This window comes from Coregonus lavaretus, assembly GCF_964263955.1.
Source record: "Coregonus lavaretus genome assembly, contig: HAP1_SCAFFOLD_2027, whole genome shotgun sequence".
Classification (NCBI taxonomy): Eukaryota; Metazoa; Chordata; class Actinopteri; order Salmoniformes; family Salmonidae; genus Coregonus; species Coregonus lavaretus.
The window spans coordinates 20,202-40,103 of NW_028167135.1; the positions used below are offsets into that span (position 1 = coordinate 20,202).

The 19,902-nt window shown below is 41.3% G+C and overlaps 1 protein-coding gene and 1 long non-coding RNA gene across 3 annotated transcripts in view; both read left to right on the plus strand.

The window, feature by feature from the left end:
* The first annotated feature begins 4,155 nt into the window (after window positions 1-4,155).
* Window positions 4,156-10,600, plus strand: LOC311113846. Of its 2 annotated transcripts, none has more exons than XR_014611046.1 (3): window positions 4,156-4,363; window positions 6,834-6,890; window positions 10,562-10,600. It is a non-coding gene; the product is annotated as an uncharacterized lncRNA (long non-coding RNA). The 2 variants fall into 2 exon arrangements; XR_014611047.1 differs by lacking the exon at window positions 10,562-10,600 and adding an exon at window positions 9,862-10,089.
* An 8,355-nt stretch (window positions 10,601-18,955) lies between these two features.
* The window catches only part of LOC311113845 (uncharacterized protein), a 30,082-nt gene continuing 29,135 nt past the window's right edge, over window positions 18,956-19,902 (plus strand). Inside the window, exon 1 of the mRNA XM_084189138.1 lies at window positions 18,956-19,101. Coding sequence (XP_084045264.1) covers window positions 18,971-19,101 — 131 coding nt within the window. The 5' untranslated portion in view covers window positions 18,956-18,970. The remainder of the gene's footprint in view (window positions 19,102-19,902) is intronic.

The following is a 19,902-nucleotide window of genomic DNA, read 5'->3' on the forward strand; positions in this document are numbered from 1 at the left end:
TAAGTGTTGATGATGAACATGATATTGATAATTCAAAATGGTTGTGAACCCAGAAGTAACTGTAATGTGGGCTTGTTGAGTGTTGCATGGTTTCAGATCTCTTCTTTATTTTGGACTATTTTACTGTCAAGTTGTGATTTTAAAAGAAAAACCAATCTGCAGATTGAAATGGTTGGCAAGGATACTGCAGATATTTACAGGGATTATTATAGTTTTTTTAAAAGTACGATCAGAAACAGTTTTGTTATTATTACTGTGGGTGTGTTCCAAATGACACCCTATACCCTTTATAGTGTGTTACTTTTGACCTGGACCCTTAGAGATGCGTTCACAGGGTGATTCATGGGACAAACAGAACACTAGATGCATGAGGTGTTGTCTAGTCTACGTAGGGCTGTGGTTAAAGGTAATGTACTATATAGGGAATAGGGTGCCATTTTGGGTTCATCCTCTATGTGAGTTGGGAGTTTGGTTGGGCACGAGCCTGGGCCTGTGTGTTGGGAAGCTACTGCTGCATCCTAAAGTGTTGCTATTCCAGCATCCGGTATCTTTTAATAAAGGTGATTTAATCAGCCACTTCCTGTCTGTCTGTACATGCGCACTTTAAGAACATGATTCCAATAAGGCACTCAGACAAGCGGACATTATGTGAAGGTACACTATATATACAAAAGTTTGTGGACACCCGTTCAAATTAGTGGATTCGGCTAATTCAGCCACACCGGTTGCTGACAGGTGTATAAAATCGAGCACACAGCCATGCAATCTCCATAGACACTCGGCGGTCCCGTTCTGTGAGCTTGTGTGGCCTACCACTTCGCGGCTGAGCCGTTGTTGCTCCTAGACGTTTCCACTTCACAATAACAGCACTTACAGTTGACCAGGGGGCAGCTCTAGCAGGGCAGAAAGGTGACTTGTTGGAAAGGTGGCATCCTATGACGGTGCCACGTTGAAAGTCACTGAGCTCTTCAGTATGGGACATTCTACTGCTAATGTTTGTCTATGGAGATTGCATGGCGGTGTGCTCGCTTTGATACATCTGTCAGCAACGGGTGTGGCTGAAATAGCAGAATCCACAAATTTGAAGTGGTGTCCACATACTTTTGTATATATAGTGTATTTCCCTGGGATATTACTCAGGTCTCACCCGTCCAGTTATGCTGCTCTGGCGCCATCCTGTGGACAGCTGGGAACACAACTTCAACTCCATCAGTATCCCACAAAGTGCCACTTGGCTGGACAAAGCAGTCTGAATGGAAATCAGGTCCATATATGAATACAGGCAGACACACAGCCTTACATGTCATATCACTGAGTCTCAGTTTAAATCACGGTTTAAACATAACAAGTCATTGCAAGTGAAAACATTTCTCAATTAGGTTTTAGGTTTTATTTATTCACACCAAAGAAAAGAAGTGAAAGACAAAACACTGCAGATAAATAAACAGGTAAAAACGGTGTTCAGGTGAGGCTGGAAGCTCAAAAGGGCTGATATGAAAATAAACAGGTAAAAACGGTGTTCAGGTGAGGCTGGAATCGCAAAAGTGCTGATATGAAAATAAACAGGTAAAAACGGTGTTCAGGTGAGGCTGGAATCGCAAAAGGGCTGATATGAAAATAAACAGGTAAAAACGGTGTTCAGGTGAGACTGGAAGAAAAAACATGTTTGATTATGTATGTGTGTGAGAGAGAATCAGGCTACATGGAGGATTATTGGGTAGTTTGGTTCATCAGGCTGACCCCCAGTCTTCATGGAGGGGATTATTGGGTAGTTTGCTTGGGCTTGGTGCGTGGAGCAGGGACAGGCCGGACCGGGCTGGCGACACACACCGTAGGCTTGGTGCGTGGAGCAGGAACAGGCCGGACCGTACTGGGAACACACACCACTGGCCTTAAACGGGGATCAAGCCCGGAGCCGGAGCCGCCGCCGAGGAGGAATGCCCACCCAGCCCTCCCCTGTTTTGCTCGTATTTAGGCGCGGTCGCAGTCCGCGCCTTTAGGGGGGGGTACTGTCATACCCTGGCTCTGGGACTCATTATGTTGAGCCAGGGTGTGTTCATTCTATGTTTTCTGTTTCTATGTTGGGTGTTCTAGGTTGTTTATTTCTATGTTTGACTGTGTGACTCCCAATCAGAGGCAACGAGTGTCAGCTGTGTGCTGGTTGTCTCTGATTGGGAGCCATATTTAACTGTCTGTGTTTCACTTTGTGTTTGTGGGTTTTTGTTCCGTGTTCGGTCATTGTCACTGAGGACTTCACGAGTCGTTTATTGTTTTGTTATTTCGTGTGTATGCTTTAATTAAATAAAGCAAGTATGTTCGCAACTAACGCTGCGCTTTGGTCCACTCCTTCATACGACGTTCGTGACAAACACACTAGAATGAGTGAAATTATTACAAGAGAAAGTGAGACATTATTATTATTAATTATTAATATTATTATTGGAGGAAAAAAACACAGCTAAAACTGGTTTAGAGTAAATTATATGTTTATCAAAAATAATGTAAGAAAAATGTCTTGAAGAAGGACTATAAGAAAAAAAAAACTGAAGCAAGATTCGGTACAATGTCATGAGTTACTGCTGCGGCATGCAGTGGTGGAAAAAGTAAAGATACCTTAATAGAAAATGACTCAAGTAAAAGTGAAAGGCACCCAGTAAAATACTACTTGAGTAAAAGTCTAAAAGTATTTGATTTTAAATATACTTAAGAGTCAAAAGTAAATGTAATTGCTAAAATATACTTAAGTATCAAAAGTAAAAGTAAAGTAGGAATAATTCAAATTCAAATGTCTTATATTAAGCAAACCAGACGGCACCATTTTCTTGTTATTTTCATTTATGGATAGCCAGGGTCACTTTCCAACACTCAGACATAATTTTTATCATTTACAAAGGAAGCATGTGTTTAGTGAGTCTGCCAGATCAGAGGCAGTAGGGATGACCAGCGATGTTCTCTTGATAAGTGCGAATTGGACCATTTACTGAATGTAACGAGTACTTTTGGGTGTCAGGGAAAATGTATGGAGTAAAAAGTACATAATTTTCTTCATGAATGTAGTGAAGTAAAAGTAAAAGTTGTTAAAAATATAAATAGTAAAGTACAGATACTTTAAAGTAGTTTTACTTAAGTACTTTACACCACTGCATAAGAAGATGGATAAATGTGTTGATTTTGAAAGAAAGACGGGCAGATTCTGCTAGGTAGGCTACGAACTATTATAAAGTTAGGTCGTCATCACAGTAGGTTTGAGCTACAGTATGATGACTTACCAACCTGATGGTCTCCGTTGGAAATGTTGTGGAAAATGTTGTACACTCAGTGTATTAAAATATATGACATAAACAACAAATTATAAGCAGATGCTTTACAGTATATACTCAGATACACAAAATACATCTGGTTTCAGATCTTGAAGATTCTCCTCTTCAATAGCAATATCATCAATTCTGACCAGTAACTTACCTGGGGTCAAAGGACCCTGATTTATCACTAAAATGTATAGGATGATCCATAGAGATGTCACTCTTCATGGACAGATGACTTGGTACTGGAGAGACTGATCTCAGAGTTTGGTTGGAGATTCTGGAAAACATAATAAATCACCATGAAACTACATTTTAAAATATATCAAAATTATATTTCAATAGATAAAATACATTACATAAAGCAATAAAATATATGCCATTACATGAAGCAACAAACATATACTGAGTGTACAAAACATTAAGAACACCATCCTAATATTGAGGTGTTCGATGGGGTTGAGGTCAGGGCTCTGTGTAGGCCAGTCAAGTTATTCCACACCAATCTCGACAAGCCATTTCTTTGTGGACCTCGCTTTGTGCACGGGGACATTGTCATGATGAAACAGGAAAGGGCTTTCCCCAAACTGTTGCCACAAAGTTGGAAGCACAGAATCGTCTAGAATGTCATTTTTATGCTGTAGCGTTAAGATTTATCTTCACTGGAACTATGGAGCCTGAACCATGAAAAACAGCCCCAGACCATTATTCCTCCTCCACCAAACTTTACAGTTGGCACTATGCATTCGGGCAGGTAGTGTTTTCCTGGTATCCTCCAAACCCAGATTCGTCCGTCGGACTGCCAGATGATGAAGCGTGATTCAGAACTCCAAAGAACGCGTTTCCACTTCTCTAGAGTCCAATTGCTGGTCAAGACCTCAAATCGGTTGTGAAGTAGTATGGACATATTGATGGAACAAGGTCACTAAACTGGTGGTTAGACAGGGTAGATCCAAGAGCAGGCCTCTGCTGTCATCTAGAGGGCGTTTCTGTCTTTTGTACAGGATCCATTTTGAGACGACAGAGCAGAAAACACTGTCTGGAGAGAAGTACAAAATAAAGTAAGTATTTCTGAACAATAGTCTATTCTAATGGACAGAGTAAGAGAATGAATACCTGGAATGAGATATTACTAGTTAGTAGAACTGCTACTTGAGCTGAGTTGCTGACAGACAGCAGTTTTCAAAGTGTTATCACATGTTATCAGTCAAACGTCTGGTAAAGATGGTGGAGGAGCTTTTAAATGATAGGGTTTGATGTTTATCTCAGGGTTTCTCAATCCTTTTGTTCTTGCCCAGCACTTACACACCTGATTCAACTAATCATCAGATAATTTAAGACAGTTTATTATTTGAGGCATACAAATGAACATTCTCAAATTAAAAACCTTTTGGATTTGTAGGCCTGTTTACACTTTATAATAGGCATACAGGAATTCACATTTGAGGAAAAAGGCTCAACTAAATTTGGTTTCAAGTAAATTATATGTTTAGCTAAAATAATGTAACAAGAAGAAGTACAAAAAAAAAACTGAAGCAAGATTCAATACAATGTGATGAGTTACTGCTGTCGCATGCAACTGACTGTTAGCGCCACCCTCTGGTTACTGTTGTTATATAAAGTGAGATGACAGAGGAGAAAACACTATATGGAGAGATAAAAAAATATGTAGTATTTCTGAACAATAATCTAGTCTAAAGGACAGAGTAAGATAATAAATACCTTGAATGACAGTATTACTACTTAGTAGAAGGATCACAAACTCACCGGGTTCTGTCATATTATTCTCCTACACCAGTGCAGTCAGAAGTTATGCGTTTTCCACATATGAAAGTGAAAGTGAGTTTGTAGCCTACGCAGTTACAATATGGCTGTTGAAACTGTGGCGCACATTTCTCGGCAACATTAGACGTAGGATAAATGTGTTGATTTGAAGGAAAGACGGGCAGACTGGTAAGTCTAGGCTACATAGAACTATTATAAAGTTAAGTCGTCGTCAGACATTCAATAGACAGAGCAGGCTTGAGATATGGTGTGCAGCATAGAGTGAGTGTATAGTCCTTTAGTCTCTATGGACCAGATGGTAGTGTACAGTTCAGAGATGGCTTGATGTGGTGAGCAGCATAGAGTGTATAGTCCTTTAGTCTCTATGGACCAGATGGTAGTGTACAGTTCAGAGATGGCTTGATGTGGTGTGCAGCATAGAGTGTATAGTCCTTTAGTCTCTATGGACCAGATGGTAGTGTACAGTTCAGAGATGGCTTGATGTGGTGAGCAGCATAGAGGGCATAGTCCTTTAGTCTCTATGGACCAGATGGTAGTGTACAGTTCAGAGATGGCTTGATGTGGTGAGCAGCATAGAGGGCATAGTCCTTTAGTCTCTATGGACCAGATGGTAGTGTACAGTTCAGAGATGGCTTGATGTGGTGTGCAGCATAGAGTGAGTGTATAGTCCTTTAGTCTCTATGGGCCAGATGGTAGTGTACAGTTCAGAGATGGCTTGATGTGGTGTGCAGCATAGAGTGAGTGTATAGTCCTTTAGTCTCTATGGGCCAGATGGTAGTGTACAGTTCAGAGATGGCTTGATGTGGTGTGCAGCATAGAGTGAGTGTATAGTCCTTTAGTCTCTATGGGCCAGATGGTAGTGTACAGTTCAGAGATGGCTTGATGTGGTGAGCAGTATAGAGTGTATAGTCCTTTAGTCTCTATGGGCCAGATGGTAGTGTACAGTTCAGAGATGGCTTGATGTGGTGAGCAGCATAGAGTGTATAGTCCTTTAGTCTCTATGGGCCAGATGGTAGTGTACAGTTCAGAGATGGCTTGATGTGGTGAGCAGCATAGAGTGTATAGTCCTTTAGTCTCTATGGACCAGATGGTAGTGTACAGTTCAGAAATGGCTTGATGTGGTGAGCAGCATAGAGGGCATAGTCCTTTAGTCTCTATGGACCAGATGGCCAGTTGGTGAGGGCTACAGCATGGGGAAAGAAACTGTTCAGATGGGGGTCTATAACATCCAATCACATAGGTTTAGAGCAGCTGACAGATGCAAATTCATCGCTACTAACTCAAACTTCCTTGGTTTAAATAAAGACCATTTCTGTAAAGATAAAAAATATATATATAATTTATAAATCATGAGCCTCATCTTGAAGAGTCACCTGCGACAGCAGTCATATGAATGCTGATCTGGGATCAGTTTAGCCTTTTAGATCATAATGAATAAGACTACATGGAGAGGGGGGACCTGATCCTAGATCAACACTCCTTCTCTGGGACACTGCCTTTATGAATAAGGGCCCAGGAGTCACCAGGACCAACTGGAAGTCGCTCTGGATAAGAGCTTCTGATAAATGACTAAAATGTAAGTGTAGTATGAGTCAGCAGGACCAGGAAACCAAACACATGGTGTTGTAAAGTCTAGTTACAGCAGGTGTTTACTGCCATCTAGTGGAAGATACCAATAAAACACTTTATTATCAGGGCGGGGAGACGGTTGAGCTGAAACTGAAAGTAAATGTTTCTTTTGTACAGGATCCATTTTGAGACGACCGCGCAGAAAACACTATATGGAGAGAACTGAAAAATAAAGTAAGTATTTCCGAACAATAATCCATTCTAATAGACAGAGTAAGAGAATGAATACCTGGAATGAGATAGTACTAGTTAGTAGAACTGCTACTTGAGCTTAGTTGCTGACAGACAGCAGTTTTCAAAATGGAAACTAATCAGTAGGTCTACGTGTTATCAGCAAAACGTCTGGTAAAGATGGTGCAGGAGCGTTTCAATGATATGGTTTGATGTTTATCTCAGGGTTTCTCAATCCTTTTGTTCTTGCCCAGGACTTACACACCTGATTCAACTAATCATCAGATCATTTTTAAGACAGTTTATTTGAGGACTGTTAACAATTATTATAGGCCTACAGTAAATCATATTTCGGAGAGAAAAAAACACAACTAAACCTGGTTTCGAGTAAATTATAAGTTTAGCTAAAATAATGTAAGAGATGTCTTGAAGAAGGACTATAAAAAATTTTTAAGCAAGCTTTGGCACAATGTCAGGAGTCACTGCAATCACATGCAACTGACTGTTAGCGCCACCCTCTGGTTACTATTGGTATATAAAGGGGTGAGGCCATGACTGCAGTTGAAACTGAAAATAACAAAGTATCTGTACAGGGGCCATTTTGAGATGACAGAGCAGCTCATAGTTTAATCTCTAAACTGCAACGCAGTTTGAAAGTAAAGTGAGTATTTCAGGTTAATAATCTAGAATAAAGGGAACATTTGGAATTCACCAAACTAGTGTTGGAGTGCTGCTGGGCCATTCCTACCATGCAGAGCCTTTTCTGGCCCCAGGAAATATAACTTCTTATTTAGTGGAAAATGTGGATTCCAAAAGGCTTTAAATATAAAGTCAGGTGTCCTTTACCTTAAACTGGAGGCAAAAGAAACACACACCTGTTTAGGAGAGGTGCTGGCTAGCAGAGTAGAACACCTGTTTAGGAGAGGTGCTGGATAACAGAGTAGAACACCTGTTTAGGAGAGGTGCTGGGTAGCGGAGTAGAACACCTGTTTAGGAGAGGTGCTGGCTAGCAGAGTAGAACACCTGTTTAGGAGAGGTGCTGGCTAGCAGAGTAGAACACCTGTTTAGGAGAGGTGCTGGCTAGCAGAGTAGAACACCTGTTTAGGAGAGGTGCTGGGTAGCAGAGTAGAACACCTGTTTAGGAGAGGTGCTGGATAACAGAGTAGAACACCTGTTTAGGAGAGGTGCTGGCTAGCAGAGTAGAACACCTGTTTAGGAGAGGTGCTGGCTAGCAGAGTAGAACACCTGTTTAGGAGAGGTGCTGGCTAACAGAGGAGAACACCTGTTTAGGAGAGGTGCTGGCTAGCAGAGTAGAACACCTGTTTAGGAGAGGTGCTGGCTAGCAGAGTAGAACACCTGTTTAGGAGAGGTGCTGGCTAGCGGAGTAGAACACCTGTTTAGGAGAGGTGCTGGCTAGCGGAGTAGAACACCTGTTTAGGAGAGGTGCTGGCTAACAGAGGAGAACACCTGTTTAGGAGAGGTGCTGGCTAGCAGAGTAGAACACCTGTTTAGGAGAGGTGCTGGCTAACAGAGGAGAACACCTGTTTAGGAGAGGTGCTGGCTAGCAGAGTAGAACACCTGTTTAGGAGAGGTGCTGGATAACAGAGTAGAACACCTGTTTAGGAGAGGTGCTGGGTAACAGAGGAGAACACCTGTTTAGGAGAGGTGCTGGGTAACAGAGGAGAACACCTGTTTAGGAGAGGTGCTGGGTAACAGAGTAGAACACCTGTTTAGGAGAGGTGCTGGCTAGCAGAGTAGAAAAAAAAATGTAAACACCTGTTTAGGAGAGGTGCTGGCTAACAGAGTAGAACACCTGTTTAGGAGAGGTGCTGGGTAACAGAGTAGAACACCTGTTTAGGAGAGGTGCTGGGTAACAGAGGAGAACACTTGTAAAAGAAAAGGAGAGTCTCACTCTATGAGCTCAGATGAAATAGTGTAATAACCTGATAAACAATGTTTCGATAGACAGCTGTCTTCATCATTTACCTTAAAAATACCAAAATATGGATCCTGAAAGGGAATTTGATGCATTTTCTTATGGGTTAATGTCGACTTTGCTTATGGAAAACCATATCATGCGAAGGTTTTTACACTCAGTTCTTGGGTTTCGCGAGTGGAAATTTGACATTTTGAAAATGGAAGTTATGGAACTCCAACATGTGCTTCTGTTATGAGAAAAACTCCACAATGAAACTGACATTAAATGTGGAGAATGATAGATCTGTTGGCCATCAAGTAGCCTATTAATTGTTATGCCTGTCTAGGCTACTGTAGCCTGCCATTTTATACTATAAATATGTTGAAATGACTGGAGTCGTTGCAAATCATTTTGTGCCACTTGTGTAGCCAACCTGGAGCTGGCAAACAGATGTAATAAATAGCCTTTAACTTCAGTTTATTGTTGTTGTAGCCTTGTGTTATTATGTAATTAATAATGGCCGTGTTTAGTTAATTCAATTGGAAGTTATCAAGTGTCACCATGGTCACAGTTCTATCTCAACTACAGGTATAAAAATAACCTGGCTGTTGTTGACAAGCATGGACCTATTCAGTTCATATCCATATTATTAATATTTCATTCATTGATTGAAATTACGACCCCATCCTCAGTAGCCTATTCCAGCAGGCTACTGGGCAACAGAAGCACTTCCTACCTCAACATCGTCTTGCTATTCATGTTAAATTAATTAATCTGTCTACTTGAACTAAGCAAGCTGCTAAATCGTTCAGCTTACATCTTGCCTACATCTTGTCCAGGCTACTGGAGGCTATCTGAAATAAGATGTAGGCCTATCAGGGTCTATGTTTTGGCCTAGTTTTCAGGCCTTGTTGGTGGGTTTTGCGTAGTCATTGGGCTAGAAAAGGTCATTGCATTAAATCACCTGACTGTTTGGATGTGTCTGTTAGTAAACTGTTTTATTTCTAAGAGGTCATGAATAAAAGAGAACAATAAACATGCTGCATCTCTGTTTAGGGGTCAGTGCTCTAAAATGAGTCTCTCTGGGGAGAGAGAGGAGGGGGGCCCTGCCTCTAAAATGAGTCTCTCTGGGGAGAGAGAGGAGGGGGTCCCTGCCTCTAAAATGAGTCTCTCTGGGGAGAGAGAGGAGGGGGGCCCTGCCTCTAAAATGAGTCTCTCTGGGGAGAGAGAGGAGGGGGGCCCTGCCTCTAAAATGAGTCTCTCTGGGGAACATGACACCAAAACTAAAAGGTGAGCTGACAATATTGTTTAAGAATTTATATTCCAAAACGCTATATAGGAGATTAGATTTTAGATGTGATTTAAAACCATTGTTTAGTTGGAATGTAATGTTCGTACTTACAGAAAACGTTTGACCTGTGTCATTGCCAACAAAGGGTATATAACAAAGTATTGAGACACTTTTGTTATTGACCAAATACTTATTTTCCACCATAATTTGCAAATAAATTCATAAAAAATCCTACAATGTGATTTTCTGGATTTTTTTCCCTCATTTTGTCTGTCATAGTTGACGTGTACCTATGATGAAAAGTACAGGCCTCTCTCATCTTTTTAAGTGGGAGAACTTGCACAATTGGTGGCTGACTAAATACTTTTTTCCCCCACTGTATAGCGTTTTGGAATGAAACTCTTGTTTCCCCATCTGAGCTCAGAGTAGATGAGAGATGTAATGTTTGTCTCTGTTGTGTTGAAGCCCAATCAAGCAGGAGAGACCAGCCTCCCCTGTACCCAGCTGTGTGTTCATGAAGAATGACGAGTCTATGGATCGTCCTATAAAGTTTAGAGAGGGAGACTTTTATACTGAACAAAGGTAAGAAGAACTCATGGGTCATGGTCAGTGGGTTAAACAACACTGTCTCCAGTCATTTCTCCTCTCCCATTTTCCCATTTATTTTTGTTGTTTTCAAAATCCATAGACTAATACTTTTTTCAATTTTCATTGTCCTGAAACAATATTAAACAAACACTACATTCCCTCCCTGTGTGTGTGTGTGTGTGTGTGTGTGTGTGTGTGTGTTTGTGTTTGTGTGTGTGTGTGTGTGTGTGTGTGTGTTTGTGTGTGTGTGTGTGTGTGTGTGTGTGTGTGTGTGTTTGTGTGTGTGTGTGTTTGTGTGTGTGTGTGTTTGTGTGTGTGTGTGTGTGTGTGTGTGTGTCAGTGAGTGAGTGTGTGTGTGTGCACTCCCTGGATGAGGAGATGTAATCTCTATCCTGATTGCCGAGTCACTTTTACACCTACCTACATGTACATATTACCTCAACTACCTGGTACCCCTGCACATTGACTCAGTACTGGTACTCCTTGTATATAGTCTAGTTATTACCGCAACTACCTGGTACCCCTGCACATTGACTCAGTACTGGTACTCCTTGTATATAGTCTAGTTATTACCTCAACTACCTGGTACCCCTGCACATTGACTCAGTACTGGTACTCCTTGTATATAGTCTAGTTATTACCTCAACTACCTGGTACCCCTGGACATTGACTCAGTACTAGTACTCCTTGTATATAGTCTAGTTATTACCTCAACTACCTGGTACCCCTGCACATTGACTCAGTACTGGTACTCCTTGTATATAGTCTAGTTATTACCTCAACTACCTGGTACCCCTGCACATTGACTCAGTACTGGTACTCCTTATAGCCTCATTATTATTATTTCATTGTGTTACTATTTACTTTTTCTTTGTTTTTAACTGCATTGTTGGGAAAGGGCTCGTTAGTAAGCATTTCACGGTAAAGTGTACACCTGTTGTATTCAGCGCATGTGAGAAATACAATTTGATTTGAAGGTCATTGGCTCTAACGGTCATCTCGTGCCGAACAGCGCATGTTCGGATGTTGAAGCACTGTGGCTAGGAAAAACTCCCTAGAAAGGCAGGAACCTAGGAAGAAACCTAGAGAGGAACCAGGCTCTGAGGGGTGGCCAGTCCTCTTCTGGCTGTGCTGGTGGGAGATTATAACAGTACATGGCCATTAAGGCCAGATCGTTCTTCAAAATATTCAAATGTTCATAGACGACCAGCAAGGGTCAAATAATAATCACAGTGGTTATAGAGGGTGCAACAGGTCAGCATCTCCGGAGTAAATGTCAGTTGGCTTTTCATAGTCGAGCATTCAGAGGTTGAGACAGCAGGTGTGTGTGTGTGTGTGTGTGTGTGTGTGTGTGTGTGTGTGTGTGTGTGTGTGTGTGTGTGTGTGTGAGAGAGAGAGATAGAGAGAGAGAGAAAGGCAACAGGTAAGAGAGAGAGAGAGAGAGAGAGAGAGAGAGAGAGAGAGAGAGAGAGAGAGAAGGCAACAGGTAAGAGAGAGAGAGAGAGAGATTAGGCAACCGGTAAAAAAGAAATTACCTGGCTGTTGTTGACAAGCATTGTCCTAATCAGTTCATATCCATATTATTAATATTTGATTCAGTGATTGAAATTACGACCCCATCCTCAGTAGCCTATTCCAGCAGGTTACTTGGTAACAGAAGCACTTCCTACCTCAAAATTAGTTAAATAAATTAATCTGTCAATTTGAACTAATCAATTTGAACTAAGCATAATTTTATACGTCGCTTGTTTGCATCAATTGCAAAGACATTTGCAACTTTGTATTTGTAGTCAACTTTGTTCTGAATTTATCTGCGGTCACAAAGAGACGGATAAACCATGTGATTCTATGTTTAGCGGAGATCTTCTGTGTATAAAGTGACGCGGGAGGGCAAAAAAGCATCTATCGACGCACTCAGCTGTTCTACAAGTGGTCTGAGGCAGGTGTTAGAATATGAGCGTTTTCAAGTGCAACGTTAATAACGATGGTTTTGGGAAACAGCTCAGAGATTTAACAATGCGCCTACGAAGGTTCTAACGATTAACTTAGCCTTAAGATGCTTTTGGGATACCAGGCCCTGGACAAAAACATCTGCTAAATTCAAAGGTAAATGTTTTACATACAGATCTCATATTACTGGATTTATTTTTTTAAACAATTTTTTATATTGATGTTACAAATGTATCATGTGTACAGTTCTTTATAAAAAATGTAGTTATTTGTTACATTTGACTGTGTAAAACCTAGCAGTGCTACTTATTTCTCTGAGAGTGCGGCAGATGTACATTCAAGAATTATTTGTCACTGTGTTAACCACAACCAACATGCTGTATCTCTGTTTAGGGGTTAGTGGTCTAAAATTAGTCTGTCTGGGGAGAGAGAGGACCAATTTTCTACTCTGAGACACTTTTTGGATACGTGCCCAGATCTCAAAATATTGTTTTAAAAAACGAATAATTTTTGTTTGACATAATAAAAAAAGAATATTACTAATGTACCCGACTTTAAAGACTGGGTTTAGTTTATTGTGTGGCTCTGCTCATGTCCGCGTTCTGGAACTGTCCGCGTCCCCGTACAGAACTGTCCGCGTCCACGTACGGTTTGGCGCCAAGCATATTGTCTAGTTACTCGCTGAGTGGGCTGAGGTGATCTTGGGGAATAACGACGGAGTTCGTTACAGTGTTGAGACACCGAAGTTTATTGTTCAATTTGCTTTTTGCGTAATGGTCAGTGACAGAATGAGTGTTGCCAGGTCCTTTTCACTCGCTAGTCTTGTTTAATTGTGTGGTTCACCGGATTCGTCATCATCCTCGAGGGACAGACGAACGACCTGCTAGCTATCCAAGCTAGTCGGTACAGCTAGCTAAGCTAACTAGTCTACCAGCAGCATGCTAGTTATCCTAGCTACCACTACATCAACACCGGCTGCCTGCATTTCTTGTGGACCGATGGAGCTCCCGGGTTGTTTCTTCCACCTGTTAAATACCGTGGAGGGCTTCTCCCTCTCTCGTTGACGGATGCTGGCCTACGCTCCCTCTGTCCGGTTCTCCTCTCTTCACTAGATGGACGGTAACTTTAGTGTTTAACCCCTCTGTGTCCAAGGACCAAACTTTTTAATAATATTTTCGGGCGCGCCAAGGTTTTTATTGTTTGTAAAACTTTAGTAGAGAGCTCTCAATTTGCCGGATTTTAGGTATATAAAGTGCCTTCAGAAAGTATTCACACCCCTTGACTTTTTCCACATTTTGTTATTTTAAAGCCTGAATTTAAAATGCATACAATTCAGATGTATTTGGTCACTGGCCTACACACAATACCCCATAATGTCAAAATGGAATTATGTTTTACGAAGTCTTTACAAATGTAATTAAAAATGAAAAGCTGAAATGTCTTGAATCAGTAAGTATTCAACCCCTTTGTTATGGCAAGCCTGAAAAGTTTCAGGAGTAGAAATGCGCTTAACAAGTCACATAATAAGCAGTAGGAGTGCGTGGGTCAAATCACTGGGGAAGACAAGCCAGAAAAATACATATTACAATCTACAGTTGAAGTCAGAAGTTTACATACACCTTAGCCAAATACATTTAAACTCAGTTTTTCACAATTCCTGACATTTAATCCTAGTAAGAATTCCCTGTCTTAGGTCAGTTAGGATCACCACTTTATTTTAAGAATGTGAAATGTCTTTCATCACATTCCCAGTGGGTCAAAAGTTTACATACACTCAATTAGTATTTGGTAGCGTTGCCTTTAAATTGTTTAACTTGGGTCAAACGTTTCGGGTAGCCTTCCACAAGCTTCCCACAATAAGTTGGGTGAATTTTGGCCCATTCCTCCTGACAGAGCTGGTGTAACTGAGTCAGGTTTGTAGGCCTCCTTGCTCGCACACGCTTTTTCAGTTCTGCCCACAAATTTTCTATAGGATTGAGGTCAGGGCTTTATGATGGCCACTCCAATACCTTGACTTTGTTGTCCTTAAGCCATTTTGCCACAACTTTGGAAGTATGCTTGGGGTCATTGTCCATTTGGAAGACCCATTTGTGACCAAGCTTTAACTTCCTGACTGATGTCTTGAGATGTTGCTTCAATATATCCAATAATTTTCCTTCCTCATGATGCCATCTATTTTGTGAAGTGCACCAGTCCCTCCTGCAGCAAAGCACCCCCACAGCATGATGCTGCCACCCCCGTGCTTCACGGTTGGGATGGTGTTCTTCGGCTTGCAATCAACCCCCTTTTTCCTCCAAACATAACGATGGTCATTATGGCCAAACAGTTCTATTTTTGTTTCATCAGACCAGAGGACATTTCTCCAAAAAGTATGATCTTCGTCCCCATGTGCAGTTGCAAACCGTAGTCTGGCTTTTTTATGGTGGTTTTGGAGCAGTGGCTTCTTCCTTGCTGAGCGGCCTTTCAGGTTATGTCGATATAGGACTCGTTTTACTGTGGATATAGATACTTTTGTACGTGTTTCCTCCAGCATCAAGTCCTTTGCTGTTGTTCTGGGATTGATTTTCACTTTTCGCACCAAAGTACGTTCATCTCTAGGAGACAGAACGCGTCTCCTTCCTGAGCGGTATGACGGCTGCGTGGTCCCATGGTGTTTATACATTGTTTGTACAGATGAACGTGGTACCTTCAGGCGTTTGGAAATTGCTCAAGAGTGTGCAAAGCTGTCATCAAGGCAAAGGGTGGCTACTTTGAAGAATCTCAAATATAAAATATTTTTTGATTTGTTTAACACTTTTTTGGTTACTACATGATTCCATGTGTGTTATTTCATAGTTTTGATGTCTTCACTATTATTCTACAATGTAGAAAATAGTAAAAATTAAGAAAAACCCTTAAATGAGTAGCTGTGTCCAAACCTTTGACTGGTACTGTATATATGTATTTATTTTTACACATACACTATATATACAAAAGTATGTGGACACCCCATCAAATTAGTGGATTCGGCTATTTCAGTCGCACCCGTTGCTGACAAGTGTATATAATCGAACACACAGCCATGCAATCTCCATAGACAAACATTAGCAGTAGAATAGCTTTACTGAAGAGCTCAGTGACTTTCAACGTGGCACGGTCATAGGATGCAACATTTCCAACAAGCTCGCCGCCATTGGACTCTGGAGCAGTGGAAACACGTTCTCTGGAGTGATGAATCACGCTTCACCATCTGGCAGTCCGACTGACAAATCTGGGTTTGGCGGATGCCAGGAGAACGCTACCTGCCCTAATGCATAGTGCCAACTGTAAAGTTTGGTGGAGGAGGAATAATGGTCTGGGGCTGTTTTTCGTGGTTCGGGCTAGGCCCCTTAGTTCCAGTGAAGGGAAATCTTAACGCTACCGCATACAATGACATTCTAGACGATTCTGTGCACAAAGCAAGGTCCATACAGAAATGGTTTGAACTGGAAGAACTTGACTGGCCTGCACAGAGCCCTGACCTCAACCCCATCGAACACCTTGGGAATACCTTGGGAATGCCTACTGCGAGCCAGGCCTAATCGCCCAACATCAGTGCCCGACCTCACTAATTCTCTTGTTGCTGAATGGAAGCAAGTCCCCGCAGCAATGTTCCAACATCTAGTGGAAAGCCTTCTAAGAAAAGTGGAGGCTGGTATAGCAGCAAAGGGGGAACCAACTCCATATTAATGCCCATGATTTTGGAATGAGATGTTGGACCAGGAGGTGTAATGAGATGTTGGAGCATCAAGTGTAATGAGATGTTGGCCAGCAGGTGTAATGAGATGTTGGACCAGCAGGTGTAATGAGATGTTGGACCAGCAGGTGTAATGAGATGTTGGCCAGCAGGTGTAATGAGATGTTGGACCAGCAGGTGTAATGAGATGTTGGACCAGCAGGTGTAATGAGATGTTGGACCAGCAGGTGTAATGAGATGTTGGACCAGCAGGTGTAATGAGATGTTGGCCAGCAGGTGTAATGAGATGTTGGACCAGCAGGTGTAATGAGATGTTGGACCAGCAGGTGTAATGAGATGTTGGACCAGCAGGTGTAATGAGATGTTGGCCAGCAGGTGTAATGAGATGTTGGACCAGCAGGTGTAATGAGATGTTGGACCAGCAGGTGTAATGAGATGTTGGACCAGCAGGTGTAATGAGATGTTGGACCAGCAGGTGTAATGAGATGTTGGCCAGCAGGTGTAATGAGATGTTGGACCAGCAGGTGTAATGAGATGTTGGCCAGCAGGTGTAATGAGATGTTGGACCAGCAGGTGTAATGAGATGTTGTACCAGTAGGTGTAATGAGATGTTGTACCAGTAGGTGTAATGAGATGTTGTACCAGTAGGTGTAATGAGATGTTGGACCAGCAGGTGTAATGAGATGTTGGACCAGCAGGTGTAATGAGATGTTGTACCAGTAGGTGTAATGAGATGTTTCACCAGGAGGTGTAATGAGATGTTGGACCAGCAGGTGTAATGAGATGTTGGACCAGCAGGTGTCCACATACTTTTGATCATGTAGTGTATGTTTGGTGAAGTAATAAAGAAGGTGTAATATTTTGGGTAGATGTTCCTAGAACAGATTATAACTATATATGGACATATTATAAAGTATGTGCATGAATAGACTCTTAAGGATTAAAGTGGAACTGAGATGAGGAAGTGAATCAGGAGGCCAATGTGACCATGTTACAAGTAAGTTACACTTGTTAAATCCACTTCAGTCAGTGTAGATGCAGGGGAGGAGACTGGTAGGGGGGGGTTGCAACTCAATATTAGGAGGGTGTTCTTAATGTTTTTTACACTGTTTGTTTGTTGCTTTATGTAATGGCATATATTTAAATGCTTTGTGTAATGTCACATAATTTAATGCTTTATGTACACTGAGTGTACAAAACATTATGAACACCTGCTTTTTCCATGACATAGATTGACAGGTGAATCCAGGTGAAGATATGATCTCTTATTGATGTCACTTGTTAAATCCATTTCAATCAGTGCCAGGCGCACCGATTTGTATCAAGAACTGCAACGCTGCTGGGCTTTTCGCGCTAAACAGTTTCCTGTGTGTCTCAAGAATGGTCCACCACCCAAAGGACATCCAGCCAACTTGACCCAACTGTGGGAATCATAGGAGTCAACATGGGCCAGCATCCCTGTGGGACGCTTTCGACACCTTGTAGAGTCCATGCCCCGACGAGTTGATGCTGTTCTGAGGGCAAAAGGAGGGGGGGGGGGGGGGGCAACTCAATATTATGAAGGTGTTCTTAATGTTTTGTATACTCAGTGTATGTTTTTTGCTTTATGTAATGGCATATATTTTATTGCTTCATGTAATGTATTTTATCTATTGAAATATAGTTTTGATATATTTTAAAATGTAGTTTCATGGTGATTTATTATGTTTTCCAGAATCTCCAACCAAACTCTGAGATCAGTCTCTCCAGTACCCAGTCATCTGTCCATGAAGAGTGACTTCTCTATGGATCATCCTATACATTTTAGTGATGGACCAGTGACCTTGAACCCAGGTAAAAATGTATCATATTACTATTGAAGAGGAGAATCTTCTAGATCTGAAACCAGATGTATTTTGTGTATCTGAGTATATACTGTAAAGCATCTGCTTATAATTGTTTATGTAATATATTTTAATATTCTGAGTGTACAAAACATTATGAACACCTGCTTTTTCCATGACATAGATTGATAAGGTGAATCCAGGTGAAAGATGTGATCTCTTATTTATGTAAGTTGTTAAATCATCTTCAATCAGTGTAGATGAAGGGGAGGAGAGAGGTTAATGAATGATTTTTAAGCCTTGAGACAATTGAGACATGGATTGTGTAAATGTGCCATTCAGATGGTGAATAGGCAAGACAAAATATGTAAGTGTCTTTGAACGGGGTATGGTAGTAGGTACCAGGCACACAGGTTTTTGTCAAGAACTGCAACGCTGCTGGGTTTTTCACGCTCAAAAGTTTCCTGTGTGCTTCAAGAATGGTCCACCACCCAAAATAAATGTCCAGCCATTTTGACACAACTGTGGGACTAATTGGAGTCAACATGGGCCAGCATCCCTGTGGGACTCTTTCGACACCTTGTAGAGTCCATGCCCCAACGAGTTGAGGCTGTTCTGAGGGCAAAAGAGAGGGGAGGTGAAACTCAATATTAGGAAGGTGTTATTAATGTTTTGTATACTCAGTGTATGCTTTTTGCTTTATGTAATGGCATATATTTTATTGCTTTATGTAATGTATTTTATCTCTTGAAATATAGTTTTGATATATTTTAAAATGTAGTTTCATGGTGATTTATTATGTTTTCCAGAATCTCCAACCAAACTCTGAGATCAGTCTCTCCAGTACCCAGTCATCTGTCCATGAAGAGTGACTTCTCTATGGATCATCCTATACATTTTAGTGATGGACCAGTGACCTTTGACCCTAGGTAAAAATTTATAATATTATTATTGAAGATGAGAATCTTCAAGATCTGAAACCAGATGTATTTTGTGTATCTGAGTATATACTGTAAAGCATCTGCTTATAATTATTTGTTTATGTAATATATTTTAATATTCTGAGTGTACAAAACATTATGAACACCTGCTTTTTCCATGACATAGATTGATAAGGTGAATCCAGGTGAAAGATATGATCTCTTATTTATGTAAGTTGTTAAATCAACTTCAATCAGTGTAGATGAAGGGGAGGAGAGAGGTTAATGAATAATTTTTAAGCCTTGAGACAATTGAGACATGGATTGTGTAAATGTGCCATTCAGATGGTGAATAGGCTAAACAAAAGATTTAAGTGCCTTTGAACGGGGTATGGTAGTAGGTACCAGGCACACAGGTTTTTGTCAAGAACTGCAATGCTGCTGGGTTGTTCACGCTCAAAAGTTTCCTGTGTGTATCAAGAGTGGTCCACTACCCAAAGGACATCCAGCCATTTTGACACAACATTTTTAAGCCTTGAGACAATTGAGACATGGATTGTGTAAATGTGCCATTCAGATGGTGAATAGGCAAGACAAAAGATTTAAGTGCCTTTGAACGGGGTATGGTAATAGATACCAGGCACACAAGTTTTTGTCAAGAACTGCAACGCTGCTGGGTTTTTCACGCTCAAAAGTTTCCTGTGTGTATCAAGAATGGTCCACTACCCAAAGGACATCCAGCCATTTTGACCCAACTGTGGGACGCACTGGAGTCAACATGGGCCAGCATCCCTGTGGGACGCTTTCGAC